Source organism: Beauveria bassiana (assembly GCF_000280675.1).
Source record: "Beauveria bassiana ARSEF 2860 unplaced genomic scaffold BBA_S00079, whole genome shotgun sequence".
NCBI lineage: Eukaryota > Fungi > Ascomycota > Sordariomycetes > Hypocreales > Cordycipitaceae > Beauveria > Beauveria bassiana.
The window spans coordinates 30,833-45,014 of NW_007930914.1; the positions used below are offsets into that span (position 1 = coordinate 30,833).

General features: G+C 48.3%; 5 protein-coding genes across 5 annotated transcripts; 2 read left to right on the forward strand and 3 right to left on the reverse strand.

Moving 5' to 3' along the window:
- Window positions 1–763: 763 nt before the first annotated feature.
- BBA_09993 (uncharacterized protein) lies at window positions 764–2,023 on the forward strand (the record flags this gene model as incomplete). Its single annotated transcript, XM_008605090.1, has 1 exon — window positions 764–2,023. The coding sequence occupies one exon, from the start codon at window positions 764–766 to the stop codon at window positions 2,021–2,023; it is 1,260 nt and encodes a 419-aa protein (XP_008603312.1).
- Window positions 2,024–2,780: 757 nt separating this feature from the next.
- BBA_09994 (FAD binding domain-containing protein) lies at window positions 2,781–4,806 on the reverse strand (the record flags this gene model as incomplete). The annotated part of the gene is made up of 6 exons (XM_008605091.1): window positions 2,781–2,957; window positions 3,012–3,133; window positions 3,207–3,852; window positions 3,905–4,329; window positions 4,383–4,528; window positions 4,586–4,806. 6 exons carry the CDS (start codon window positions 4,804–4,806, stop codon window positions 2,781–2,783), a joined length of 1,737 nt encoding a protein of 578 aa, XP_008603313.1.
- Window positions 4,807–6,471: 1,665 nt separating this feature from the next.
- BBA_09995 (RNase H domain protein) lies at window positions 6,472–7,209 on the reverse strand (the record flags this gene model as incomplete). The annotated part of the gene is made up of 1 exon (XM_008605092.1): window positions 6,472–7,209. The coding sequence occupies one exon, from the start codon at window positions 7,207–7,209 to the stop codon at window positions 6,472–6,474; it is 738 nt and encodes a 245-aa protein (XP_008603314.1).
- Window positions 7,210–7,845: 636 nt separating this feature from the next.
- BBA_09996 (FAD binding domain protein) lies at window positions 7,846–9,765 on the forward strand (the record flags this gene model as incomplete). Its single annotated transcript, XM_008605093.1, has 3 exons — window positions 7,846–8,104; window positions 8,149–8,696; window positions 8,749–9,765. 3 exons carry the CDS (start codon window positions 7,846–7,848, stop codon window positions 9,763–9,765), a joined length of 1,824 nt encoding a protein of 607 aa, XP_008603315.1.
- Window positions 9,766–10,104: 339 nt separating this feature from the next.
- Window positions 10,105–12,233, reverse strand: BBA_09997 (uncharacterized protein; the record flags this gene model as incomplete). The annotated part of the gene is made up of 7 exons (XM_008605094.1): window positions 10,105–10,590; window positions 10,641–10,739; window positions 10,793–10,869; window positions 10,927–11,321; window positions 11,371–11,452; window positions 11,503–12,077; window positions 12,127–12,233. 7 exons carry the CDS (start codon window positions 12,231–12,233, stop codon window positions 10,105–10,107), a joined length of 1,821 nt encoding a protein of 606 aa, XP_008603316.1.
- Window positions 12,234–14,182: the final 1,949 nt, after the last annotated feature.

The following is a 14,182-nucleotide window of genomic DNA, read 5'->3' on the forward strand; positions in this document are numbered from 1 at the left end:
GCAAATTTTTAGTTGTACAATTCCTCACATATTATTCAAATACCATGGCATTTTTTACACTTCCTAGCTGACTGATCTTGTTTGACAGTACCGACCCCTGACGGCCTTGGCCGGGTGTGGTACGACGTCAAAGTCCTCGACGTCGGCCTTCCGATCGGAAACCCACGTCATTGGCCAGCACGAAGCCTCTCGGACGGATATCGGCGGCCAATACAGGGGGCGCCCAGGCGCGCATTTAAAATTGCGCGCCCTGCTAGCAAGTACCATCAGCCTTAACGATGGGTACTATTACACCAATGATATTTGCTTATAGCGCAGTGGATCTACTCATGGATTTACACGTCTACTCTACTTACCATAACCCCGGTGGATTGAGTAGAGTGGCTTTCAACCCTAACACTAGGTCGTATGTTTTATTGTATTCTTCTTTCGCATGACTCGGATTTTATGGGCAGATAGTGTCGTATGTCTATATTGATATCTACTACTCGATATCATGGCTGCGTAGTGGCCAGAACCTTGTCTAATTAAATTGCATTTCAGAAAGTGTATAGCCTCATATATATATATATACACGCAGAACCAGTTACTAAGAATTATTCTGGCAACACAAGCAGAAACACTGATTTATTCTCATCTACTACACTCTGTTGTCTTCCATACTCATCGACCTGGTTCGTCATCGCTATCACCTGTTAATTCTATTTGGTCCTACAGCTAATTATAAATCGGAGCCGCCAAGTTCTACAAATAGTTTATCACAATGAAGGCCGTTGTTACTATTCTTCTCACCGCGGCATTGGGCAGGGCCATGCCACAGGCCGCTGATGAATCAAAGCTGCCCTGGGTGCCGCAGCCGACCGAGAAGTGCGTTGAGACGTTGCGCTCCATGCTTGCCCTTGACACGCTGCGGGAAGTAGAACAGGAGTGCGGGACGGCCGATGTCTGTCAAACGTTCGACTATAACGTCAGCGGTTATCTGGTGACTGAAATCGTGAGAAAGTTCGGCTTTGACGATGAGGCGGAGTGTCTCGCCGCGCACGAGGGACCGCCCGCAAGCCCTTGCCATCAGGTTTTGGCTCGCCTCTATGAACATAGCTTTACAACTCCTCTCTCCCGCGAGGAGGTGGATCAAGTGTGCGGAGAGGGTTACTTCTGCAAGTTCTTTAACCCAGAATATTACGATGCAGAAGTCATCGAATTCTTTACCCGAGTCTATTCCTATAAGTCCGAGAAAGAGTGCCTTGACGCCCACGATTCCAACCCGCCGACCGCCAACAATGCTTTCAGCCTCAAGACGCGCTACACGACCAGCTGCGGCGGCAAAGTGAACAACGACGTGACCATTTCCGAGGGCAGCATCGGCCAGTGCATCGACACGAGCTGCGACGTCGGCAGCCTCGAGATTGCTGCCGCAGGCAACTGCCCGGACGGCCAAGTGAGCATCAGCTACTGGCAGAACAAGGGATGCTCTGGCGACTGGTACGGCTACGGCTACGGAAGCCGAGGGACCTGCCGCGGGCTGTGGTCCGAAGGCTGGAACTTCCAGTCGCTGAACGTGAGCTGCGCCAAGCAAGCCGACGACTGCGTGAGCAAGGGCCAGTGCAAGCCGGCCCCCTCACCACAGCAGGGCGTCTGCCGCGCGAATGATGACGTTGCCTTCCACGTTAAGACGCGCTATAAGACGGACTGCACGGGCACCACACACGATGACGTCGCCGTCGTCGGAGGCGCCGGCAGGTGCATCAACACGGACTGCGCGGTTGGCAGCCTCGACATCTCGGACGCAGGCAACTGCCCGGACGGCGAGATCCGCATCAGCTACTACGAGCAAGCCAACTGCGGCGACGACGGCGGACTCTGGTTCGGCTATGGCTACGCGAGCAGGAACATGTGCCGGACGCTGTGGTCGGGCGGCTGGAACTTCAAGTCGCTATATGTGAGCTGCGCCAAGGAGAGTGACGACTGCGTGACCAAGGGTCAGTGCTCGATTGCTAGCGTACCTGATACGCCTATCTGCTAGCGGCCAAAAGCCAGGATCGGGATCTCTCATTAGAGGGCGGATTAGGCTCGGGTTAGGGAAAAAGGAATCCTTAGAAAGAGTGAACCAGCTGGAAGAGTCAACATATAAACGGTTATAGTAGTCTATAATAGGTAATTTGTGGAAAGAAAAGTAGACAAGTGAATATAGTAGGACGTTATAAACCTTTATATTGGAGTCGGTTGTGTTAGCGGCGCTGACGCGCTCGTTATTGATGCGGAAGCCTTTCGGGAGGTCGCTCGTCTTGGAGCCCCTCCAGTAGAGGGCGAACGTCAAGACTGACTCGAGTGTGTACTGCCTGAAGGCCAGAACTGTGTCATTCGTGACGGTGATGGTGCCACCCAGGCCGTCGTTCTTGGTGTCGATGATGCCGGACGCCAACATTCGCGGCCGAGGCGAGGCCGCCAGCGAAGGCGAGGAGGGCAAGAGTAGAGAGCTGTAATTCAATCTTGATGAAGGGGGAAGACATGAAAGGAAAACATGTGTAGGAGAAAGTTTGAGGATGAGGAGTTTGATGAAGAGAGTGGTAGATTGGAGCTGACGAGGAGAAAGTTGGAAAGAATATACCATTCGACATTGCAATCATCGGCTTATATAGAATATGTCAATCTACAGATACTATCAACGGACTATTTCGGACCTCTCGTTGCAATTACACAGGTTGAAGCAGCATAGCTAAGGCCTCTCCTAGGCAAAAGATACCAGGGCAGCCGGTTTTGAGGTGTCATTTCTGTTGTAATCACACTTCTTCAGTGACCTTGCAAACTAGACCGTCACTCTGTCGCTCCCACCTCTCATTACCAACGCAAGGGTGGCACCATAGAAGATCCTCAGGATCATACTTCCTCTTAATCTCTACCAGTTTATCATAGTTGTCGCCCCAAAATTCCATCTTCCAGTTCGAACCGGCGAGAGCCTTGAAAACTTGATTAACACACGACATGAACCCTTCATCTCTCTATAAACTCACTTCATTGCTGTAGCTTCCCATGCTTGGGTCCAGGTTAACAAACGGCTCGAGTGTCTTTTGGAGGCTGCTTATAGCATTATGACGGGCTTCGGCATTCAATGGAGCAAAGTTCTCGGTGACAACTGTGCACGATGTAAGTAAAGAAGATGTATAATGCGGGAACCTGGATATTGGTTAGCGGCGAGGTATACTCACAGACTGATGCAACTGTCTTCCTCCAGCTTGGGTGGACCGCATTGCTGCCGCCGACGGGTTGGGCGTCGCGCAGACCTTTGCCACCAACAACAAGCATGCCCATGGTAGAGGAGGGGCCACGAGAAACTGCACGCTGATTGACTTCATGTACAACTTCTTCATTGCGCAGCATGTCGGCGCTCACGAGCTTCGAGTCAATGTGCATGTTGCTGCCTGCATTGTTAGGAAGGAATCTCGAAAAAGCTGTAAGATATTGGAGCAGAGAGTCGTAGACTGTTGTCTGGATAATCTTGAGCTCGACTGCTGGGAACTTTTCCTTGGCTTCCTCCTCCACGTCTCGTAGCATATTCTCAAGTTTCTCTTGGTCCTCGCTGTCGACGAGCACCATGGATCCGAGAATGCCAGTGAAAAAGGGGCCCGCGGGATTCGGCTTCAGAGGATGTGGTGACTTGTGAAGGCTAGTCAAGTAACCGTTGGCATCCTGTTCGACCATATTGGGAAGCTTGCTGATAAAGAAACTCGTCACATTGAGGGCCTGCGGATCGTCGGGGTTGATGAAGAATGTAAACGTCGAGGCCGTGATTTTCGGCGTGGGCACAGTTTTGGTCGTGATGGAGGTGACAATGCCATAAGTTGATCCACCGCCCTGGTTGAGTAAGCCTTCATCAAGTCTTGCCGGATAATGAATAAGGACTTACACCACGCAGAGCCCAGAAGAGGTCGTCATTTTGGCATTCATTGGCGTGAACAATCTCACCATTTGGGAGCACTACCTCGAACTCCAGTACGTTATCTGCAGCCAGACCGTACTTGCCTGAGATGATGGAATGTCCGCCGCCCATGACATATCCAGCCAGTCCGACGCTTGTACTAGTTCCTCCGATGACAGTTTCGCCAAGAGGCTCAAGGAATTCGTAAATACGGCCCATCTGCACACCTGCCCCAGCGGTAATCGAGGATCCAGTGAAAGCCTCGTCGCAACCTTTTGGCTGGAATGATGTGGGGTTGCGGACGAGGCTATTGATGCTGTGAGTCCAAAGCGAGATCGCGTAGGGCGCATTAGAACGACCGTGGTAGTCATGGCCAGTGTTTTTGATGTTTAGAGCGACGGCATTCTCACGAGCTATGGACGTCAGAATCGCCACGATAGCTTTTAGTAGAGTCTTGGTGACGTACCAAATTCGACGACCCGCTGCACATGCTCGGCGGTCGAAGCATTGACGACATGCAGAGGGTAGCCATCGTTGCTGCAGGGAGCCGCGGGATCGGGCAAGCACGTATCGTTGGTGTATTGGTTCCATGCCACGGAGATGGGATGCTGGCTGCGCCAATAAGCAACCCCGAAAAATGCAGTAGCGTTCCAATGGGAATCGACTTACGAGTGAAACTCATGTGTCTTGAACTTTTTCTTCAGAGCGTCACAAGCACCACTGTCGCCGTTGTGGCAAACCTCACCGGGGGCTTTCTCTGTGGCGACGCGGTTCTCAACCGCCTCTCCAAGTTCTGCAAGTTTGGCTCTGTCGACACGATAGCTCTTGCAATCTGCTGCCAGGCTGCTGGAGCCAAAGAGCAGAGCAAGTAGAACGCGGGTGATAATCATGGCTCCCTTCAAAGAACGATACAGAGGGAAACCGATGTTGGTATGGAACGAGTGTTGAGTGGCTCTTCGAAAGAAAATGAAAGGTATATGCGTTGAACAACAACGAATGTAAAGCGTTTCAAGAAAAGCGAATGCAAAGGCCTTGAATTTTCCTATGGTAGCGCTCAATCTTTTACTTATTGGGAAGCTTCCTGCCCACTCTTTATACCCATTGCTTTGCCAGTTAATCTTGAGTACACGCTAACTTACAGCGTCCAAATCTTCGTCCTGTAAGGCTGCCAACGCCGCCACGACACGAGCTATATTTTCTTGGTGACTCTGCCGTGTCTAAAGCTCGCTGCACAGAGTAATTCTAACCGTTTTTACCAGGGTCTATTATTGCTTTTTTCACTGCACAAACTGCTGCATCTCCTCTATCAAAGATCTCGGTACTCCTTAGCAGGCAGGGCACGCATAAAGGCTGCCGACTCATGAGTTATAAAATTACATTATCGAACTTTATTTAGTGGCTGTCTATGCGCTGCCAAGCGCAGCAACACGTAAAATTGCCTTGTCCTATAGCCAAGCAAGACAATTACCAGCGTTTTTTGAGTCATTTACCACCAAACTCGGCTGGTTTTTTGACTCCATCATTAACATAGACAATACGAATCTTGGCTCTTAGGTTAGTCTATAAATCACCTATAGCAACGCCTTACGCTCTAGCCAATCGCTGCGCGTCCCGGTCGGAGCAAATGACGATGGACATGAGCCGAATCCGAGCATCACAAAGAAAAAGTTCTTTTGCGGCTAGACTTTCGGCTATAGACTAGGATCTATTTTCGACAGACAGCCTCGGCTGCAAGGAGCAGCGTTGTCAAAATGGAAGTCTCAAGTGCTACGCGAATGTTTAAGCCACCTTACTCGCACTATATTACGTCGCTACAGCTGCAATACCCTAACTACTGCCAGTAATCCTTCTGTCGCTCAGCTAAGACGGCGCGCGCGTTACTCTCAAGCCAGGCAAGATAAGACGTCACAACTGCAGCTTTACCTATACTTATGCATGTAAGCCCCTTTTAATTGCTCTGTATTTAGACAATACCATATTATAATAAATATATCGCACGGCAGGGTAGAAGCAAAGTAGCCTAAGCGTAAAGCTAATCTAATCTATTAAGGCTGCAGTCCGGGGGATAATGGGTACACCGCCGGCGGTGCGAATAAAGCTTAAGTAACGGGGTACCGCTAGCGGGGGCGCCAATGTAGGGGCCGCCCCGCTGGCAGTCAGCGCTACTCCGGTTGATAGCTTGGAATAAATCACATCACCTTTTTTGAGCAATTGTCCACTTCTATTGTTTCTGGGCAGTACAGAATTCTGGCTGATACGAGCAGATTTTCGACTGTGAGCCTTGGCCACCATCACAGCACGCCAACTGCATTTGCGTCAAGTAGTCAGTATTCGAGGGTTAGGATTAAACTACTCATTAATGAAGGATGTGCTTCTACAATCAACCTGTCAGTATTCAAGCTTAACTATGGCACAAAAGCGCGCAAAAGACCCAAGTATAACAAGTGCCGTCGATACTGTGCACTAGTTTGCCTAACCCAAAGCTCCATGTCATGCCAGACAATCACGGCATTTTGCATGCCGGTATATGTATTGCGGACTGTTTCAGATAGGCATCATGTCAGGATGCCACTAATGTCGTAGTGTCGATCCGGGGCTTCCACCCTCGTAGCAGCTTGCTTGGCGGCGTCATCCGCCATGACATTCAGCGTTCGAGGGATTCTCCAGAATTGAATCTTCAAACCCCTCTCGTCCCACGACTCAATCTCTCCGAGAAGCATCTCCCACAAATCCTTGTTCTTGACTTCGGCACCGGTGCTCGTCGTCCACCCATTGCGTACCCAGCTTCGAACCCACGCCGTGGCGCCTTGGGCGACATATTCCGAGTCAGTGGCGAGTACCAACGTCGTGAAGCCCTCGCCTCGCCAGTACCGAAAGCGGAGTGCCGCAAGGACAGCTCGAAGCTCAGCTCGGTTACTGGTCTGGGTGGATTCGTCGCCAAATGGTCCTTTCTGCTCAAGGCGCCCCGACGCAATGCCGGTGGACTGGTCGGATTCGGGCTTGAAGACGAATGCCCATCCCGCTCTCGGGTTGGGTTGTCCGTTGTTGAGACAGGCACCATCGGCATAGATCAATAGTTGTTGCGGATCGTCGCGACGGATAAATCGAGTGACGGGCGGGATGGCTTCATAGCTAATGCCGGCTGGGAACAATGCTTCGGGAGTAGAAGTCGTTGAAGGCGGGCTAAATTTGCTGGGGAAGAGACGTCCAGTGCCTCGTCTGATGACACGTCCGGTGCCACTTCCCGACCATTCGGCCGGAACGGCTATCTGTCGAACTCGATGTGAAGGCATGGTGGAGTTGTGGTGCGCAGTTCTCGGTGGTGAGGCGGCTGATGTTCAGGTAGCTAATCCAATGTAGGTAGGCTATGACAGCGATCCGGTGCAGGTTGAAGCGAAAAAGGCGGGCCTGGACCACAGCGCGTTTTGAACGGCCCACGTTCTGGCTTTCTGTTTGAAACTGACCTTGACCATGACTCAGCTTTTCAACTTCCACCAGCCCGACAAAGAGGTCTCGCACAAGCCGTCAAGGAGCTTAAATAGCACCTGCTCGATGGACAAGGGCAAGTCGCCAACTTCTTTCCGTCTGACCCAGCTAGGATCGGATAGCTATACATGGAAACGGCCATCTTCTGCGCCTTCTCCGTCGATAACAACAAGGGTCTCACCAACCCATCCGCAGATCTCACCCAAAAACATGCCTGGCGGGTTGCGGGGGCGGGGTTGCGGATCCGACCGTTGAACTCTTCAACGCATGCGTCATGCTGCGCTACCCTAAACTTGCCATGGTAAGTCTGCGAAACCATCTAAAAATCGAACACCTTCATTATCGGAGGTCGGAAGTTCGCGCGAACTTTCACTGTACTAAAAAATGCCAAGAGAGACAGACAAGTGACAGAATAAAAAGAAGTCAGCTATAGAACCACCACAATGATGAGACTTCTGATAGGCGTCTTGCCGTTCCTGTGCACGGCCAGCTCAAGCTCTAGTCGCAGATGCCGCTGTTTGCCAGGAGAGCCGTGCTGGCCTTCAAATAGTGACTGGGACACACTGAATATGACGCTCAACGGCAACCTGCATACGGTAACACCTCTTGCCAAACCCTGTCACCTGCCTGACTTCGACGTCACAAAATGCAGCTTTATCCGAAGCCAGTCAGCCAACTCCTCATTCCGAGCTGCTACTCCAGGTAAGGTTTCGTCAAATTCCTGCTCATACTTGACCTCGTACAAGCCTTGGGCTCACAAAAGACAGGCTCGAGCCAATGGACAAACTGGGAGGCGCTACCGGAAGCGTTGCAAAGCTGCTACCCCGACACGGCCACAAATATTCCTTGTGGTCAAGGGCGGATCTCTTTGTACTCTGCCATCGTTGAGTCGGCTAGTCACATCGCAGCAGCGGTTCAGTTTGCCTCTGAGAACAACATTCGACTGGTGGTCAAAAACACTGGCTATGACATGGCGGGACGTTCGCTGGCGCCACACTCTCTCCAAATCTTCACCCATTTTATGAAGAACATCTCATACGCTCAAAGATTCTTCCCAGCGGGGGCAAACAACATTTCTCATGTCTCAAGTCCCGCCGTCATTGTCGATGCCGGAGTCCAAGCCTACGATCTATACCAGTTCTGTGCGGACAAGAACATCTCGGTTGTTGCGGGGTACTCCAGCACTGTAGGAGCCGCAGGTGGCTACCTGCAAGGTGGTGGTCACTCCATCTTAGGTCCATGGAAGGGAATGGCATCCGATAATGTCTTGCAATTTGATGTGGTTACAGCAAATGTTGGTGTTGCCGCCGCATGTTATACTACCCATACTGACATTATGCAAACAGGGAACCTTGGTCCATGCCAATGAGTATCAAAACCAGGATCTCTTCTGGGCTCTCCGAGGTGGCGGCGGCGGAACTTTTGGCGTAATTACTAGCGCTACTCTCCGAGCTCATGAAAACCCACGCATCACAACTGCTACTCTGCAGATAAGCAGTCCGGTGGCAGACGAGGTCTTTTGGTCTCTCACCCAGCGACTATACGAACACTTGTCTAGGATCAACGACCTCGGCGCCTCCGGCCTCCATGTCACCTATCCAAATACGTCGATGCCGAGCAGTGCTGATGGCAACCCCAGTAAACCCCGAGCACTTATGATACTCCAATTTTCTCTTGTGGAGAGAGAACCCCAAGAGTTCATTTCCGAACTTGAATCACTATCATTGGCGCTTACCCGCACATCTGGCTCAAACATCCGCAGCTCCGGATCGACCTTTCAGTTCAACATAAGTTCTGTCGGTCGGCTAAGTGATTACTATAGAGAGACCCTGAGTGGCTCTGATCACGGCGGTGTTGCAGCAGCGTTGACCTCTCGGCTTGTCTCTAAAGCGTTTATAGAGTCTGCCAAGGGGCCATCACAGATCGCAGACACCTTTTCCCGTATCAAGCTATCTCCAAACGAAGCAATTTCTGGCAACATTGTCTCTGGTGGTGCCGTTGCCGACAACGGCAACACGGTATCATCTTCTATACATCCAGCATGGAGACGCACACTGAGCCACATCACCATTGTGAGAGGATGGTCCTCGAACACGACATTATACGAGCAACGGAAAACTCAGATGGAGCTGACGCACGTTCAAGGACCCATGTTAAAGGCGTTGAAGCTACCTGGGGAGACGATGGGGTCCTATATGAACGAGGGTAATGGCTTCGAACCAGACTTTCAGTCGTCGTTCTGGGGGGATAATTATCCAGCACTAAGTCAGATCAAGAGAAAGTGGGACGCTCAAGACTTGTTCATTGTGCGAAAGGGGGTAGGGAGTGAACGATGGGATGACGACGGCATCTGCGTTGTATAGTGGCAGGGAAAGAGCGGCGATCTAATGTGTGGTTTAGGACTTTCTTAAAGATTCTAACATCAACAGCTAATAGTGGAAGTACTGTGTCATCCCTCGGATAGATAAGTAAATAATAAGCGAAAGTAATTAGTGATTTATTAATTTTGATTTTGAGCAGTGTCTAAAAACGTTCCTATTATACTATCCCCGAGTAGATGCATGGTAATGTTGAATATCCTGTATCCTCAAGGGCCTCCAAAAGCGGCAGAACTCTGTTGAAGCAGCTCATGCAGCATCAAGCGACTCGAATCCAGCGTTTTCCGAGTCCTTCTCATCAATCAAGAGACCAAGTACACTTCCCTAGTTTGATCTAGTCACGGTAATGTCAAAGTCAACCACCTTGCTTAGTGGTGTCTCATCCCAGTAGGGGCCCATCTGGTAAAAGTTGGCCAGGACCTTGTATCTTCCGGGCTGGAGCTTCTCTTGACTACCGTGGACGTTGATCGACTTGCTGGTAGTCTCACCCGAGCTGAACTTCCAAGAACCCGGCTTGCCATCGATTCTCTTCAAGTCCACCCCAGCTGTCACGTAGGAAGGATAGGCGTCTTTCTCCCAATACCAAGCCGACCCCCAAAGATACTGGCCCCTTTCCCGGAACACAGCGAGCTTGAACACCTCTGTTTGCGCCGGAACGCAGACTCGGAATCTGGACCAGGTCCAGCCGCCTTGACCATACGATTCATACCACTGGCTGCAGTCATATGTAGTCACGGCCTTTGTGTCTGGATCTCTAAGCGTTTCAAACTGGTTAAAGGCCTTGATGTCAACATAGGGAGACTCTGGGGCCTAATTATTTCCCGTTAGCGCTGATTATATATTAGACGCAAGTCACTTACCAGGTGTGAGGTCCATTTCTTCAAATAATCACTGGAGCGCTTGAAGAGTGTATCGGCTGTTTTCTGAGCATTGCTTGGATCCCTAGCAGTTTCTCGAATCTGATATATTATATTAGTATGCCAGTGTAGACGTGAGCTGACTAGAAACATACCCATGTCTTCTGGGCGTCGATTAATTCGATTTCGTCCTGTTGGATCCTAAGGTCCTCCTCCTGGCTCAAGACTCCTTCTATAACCGCGAGTTAGGATATTGCATGGACGTTGATAGGAGTGATTGGCATCTTACGACTCTGTAGAGTTTTCCGCAGTTCCGTATTCTTGACCATCCCCCCCAAGACCAGGTAGGCAATCGCGCCCGCAGAAGTGTAGTGTGGTATCGACACATTCTGGGGGAAGCTTCCAGTGTTGGTGTATCGATCAAGTAGAACCTCGTAACGGTAATCATGACCGCAAGCCATATCAAGAAATGTGTCTGACCATGATTTGGCCGTTTCAAATATTTGCTGAGCAGAGTTTGACTTGTCGGAAGGGTCTGATTTGCTCTGTAGCTGTCTACCGATATCGCCTTGATAAAAGACGTTGACAGTTACTTTTGCCTTCTTGCTCAACTTTTCAAGGTTGTTTTTGACGTCAGTACTAAGGTTTCCAGAGACTCCCCAGAAACCGAATGAGGCCTCAGCACTAGAAATTGTTAGCCCTTGATTCCAAGATGAAGCTCCTCTGGACTTACGTAGCCTTGATTTCTTCCTTGCTAGATGATTCGTCAAAGGTAAGCATAATTCGGGCCATGAGTTTACCGCCCATATCGAAACCTAGTATAGCAATTAGACTTGATGTTCACGAAAGGAATTCGATAACGTACCTTGAATGTAGCGATTCCCAAAGGTTGTAGGAAACGGTCTTTGGTTGGCCTCATATTTTTCAGTGTTGAATGTGAATGTCTCATCGGAGAATCGACGCTGTTTGTTGATACTGATTGACGCAATGTAGGTCAAGGTATTAGATGAGAATGTCGACTCATCAAGATAGCCGCCTGACACAGAAGCTGATTGACCATATCCCGAGATAGTTGATGCCGCATTTACGCCAAGAGCCTTCAAATAAGACGTGTAGTCGGATACAAATTCAATCTGTGATCGAATATCGGCTGGGCATCCTGGCATGGTCATCTTTGTGTCGGAAATCATTTTACTGTCACCGTCCCTTTTCTCCTTATCAGATGAAGCTTTTTCTGCCTCCTCAACGACCCTGGCAAGCTCCTCCGACGTAGGTGCCGTAAAGTATTCATTCAGGCTCACGCCAGGCATAACTGGATTTGGCTCTGTGAAATCAAATATGCCAGTCGAGTTGTTGTCGGCAGGTTCTTCGGATCGCTTGGAGGCAGACCCGATCATAACGGCATTGTGAAGTAGACCTTGACCGAGGAAAGTATTATACCTACTGCAGTTAGTACGTCAAGGTTCAAAAAAGTTGGCAGACACCATACCCTTGTCCCATTGTCAGTCCGTCCTCATAGGGCACATTGAGTGCTAGCGAGGGCCTAATACAGCCGGCTAGCCAGATGGCCTTTCCAACAGATGGATGGGCCTTCATTATGTCAAATGGCCAGTGATGAGAATTGCAAACGGATGCTTGATCAATAATTGATATCAAGAGCGCGAGCTCTTGGCTGTAAGTAAAGAGGACTTGGTAAGGTTGACGCTGTTGGAAATTTATCAAGAAGATGCGATTTCAAGAAGACTTTATACACAAGAGTAAAGAGCATGAGGAATATAACGTGCGAGTTGAATAAGTCCGTGATTTGTAAGGGCAATAAAAACTTTTTATTGTCTATATCTCCGTTCGCTCTCTTCCTTTACATATCATATTGGTTCAACATGGTATATTAGCTGATTCAGACGGTGAAAGTTTAAAGATATTCCCACTTTGGATAGAAGTCGTGGATACTCGGCCAAAAAGGAGAACGGTATACCGTATTCATTCAGGCCATATTATGTGTAGTGGGTTAGTATAGCTAGGTAGGCGGTAATAAGACTTGCGGCCCTGATGTGAGGCTGAGGGCGCCTAGTGCGTCCCCGCATCAGGCGTTGTAGGCGGCTTTGAACCTGTCATATCTATCGTCGCGCCTAGACCCGTTGTTAGATGCCAAATAACTCCTGCTGCAAGCTCTTAAGCGTATGCGACTTCCCTTCCCTTAGCTCCGTCTTCTATGATCTGATCCACGTTTTTTTTTCTGGAATCACAATCTGCCCCTGTCGACGATCTGTTTTGTCACCCGCGTGGCACCATTGCGGGCACCTGCCGCGGATTACTCCGTAATAAATACTGATGATTCCAAATACAGTGGGGTGTGAGCCAGGTGCCACACCTCTACCAGAATTTTTTTTTGATTCCATTTCCACCTACACATGGACCCTTGAAGACGGGTAACATAGTGGCTGGTGCGTGACAGTATGACAGTTTACATTTCCCAGTGCGGCTAGGGTTTGCCGGATTCTTCGGTTAAACGGGTTGCCCGTTTACGGGTCTTGCACCTTATTTTTGGTCTGCCATATCGCTATGCCCCTCCCATTTGATGTCCTCGCAGCGCCAGTGGCTACACCCCTCGCGGTATGCAATAAACCCCCATCGTGTGGTGGTTATTCATGAGAGACATTCTTCAACACGGCCGCTGGTTTAGACCCAGCCGGAGGCACATCTTCTAGGTGTAACAAAAAAGGACGCTCTAGAACAGCGCCCGGCACAAAGAACAGCCATCTAACAACACGTAATGATTGAACGCAATACGTTATTGAAGACACCTGTGGCCGGCCGTCGTGAGGCGCTAAATTCGAGGACTTTTTGCCTAGTATACGCTGTAAAGGCACAGCCTTTACATCCGTACGCTGCAGAAGCTACATAGGATACAGTTTACTCTTTATACTTTATATTTATCTCTAAAGAAAGATATTTAACTAGCTGCCTAGTAAGATACTTTAGAGAGAGGATATATCTACTATTTCTAGTAGAAGAGAAAAATATATAAAAAAGCTAAAGAAAAAGAAGACAAAGAAAAATAAGTTAAATATTAAGATAATATTATCTTTAAAGATAAATTTATATTAATAGAGTAATAATAAAATAGTTTCAATATATTAAAATATTATAGAAAAAGATTATAAAAAAGTTCTATAAAAAAGCTATAAGATTAATATAATTAGATTATAAAGAAGATATTAAGCTTATATAAAATAAAATAGATTTTATAAATATAAGTAAGAGATATTATTTTAAAAATTAATTAGTTATCTATATAGCTATAAGAAAGTAAAAATAAAGAATAAAAAAGAAGTAAGTTATAATAAATAAATATAAAAGAGAAAGTAATAATTTCAATATTATTAGTAATTATAAAAATTATTAAATAACTAATTATTATTATATAATATACCTTTATATATAATAAAGAGAAAAAATATAGTTATTTTAAGACTTATTTAAATAGGTTATTAGAATATTTTAGAATTTATAAAGTATATTTTTTTAACTTATAAAATTATAGT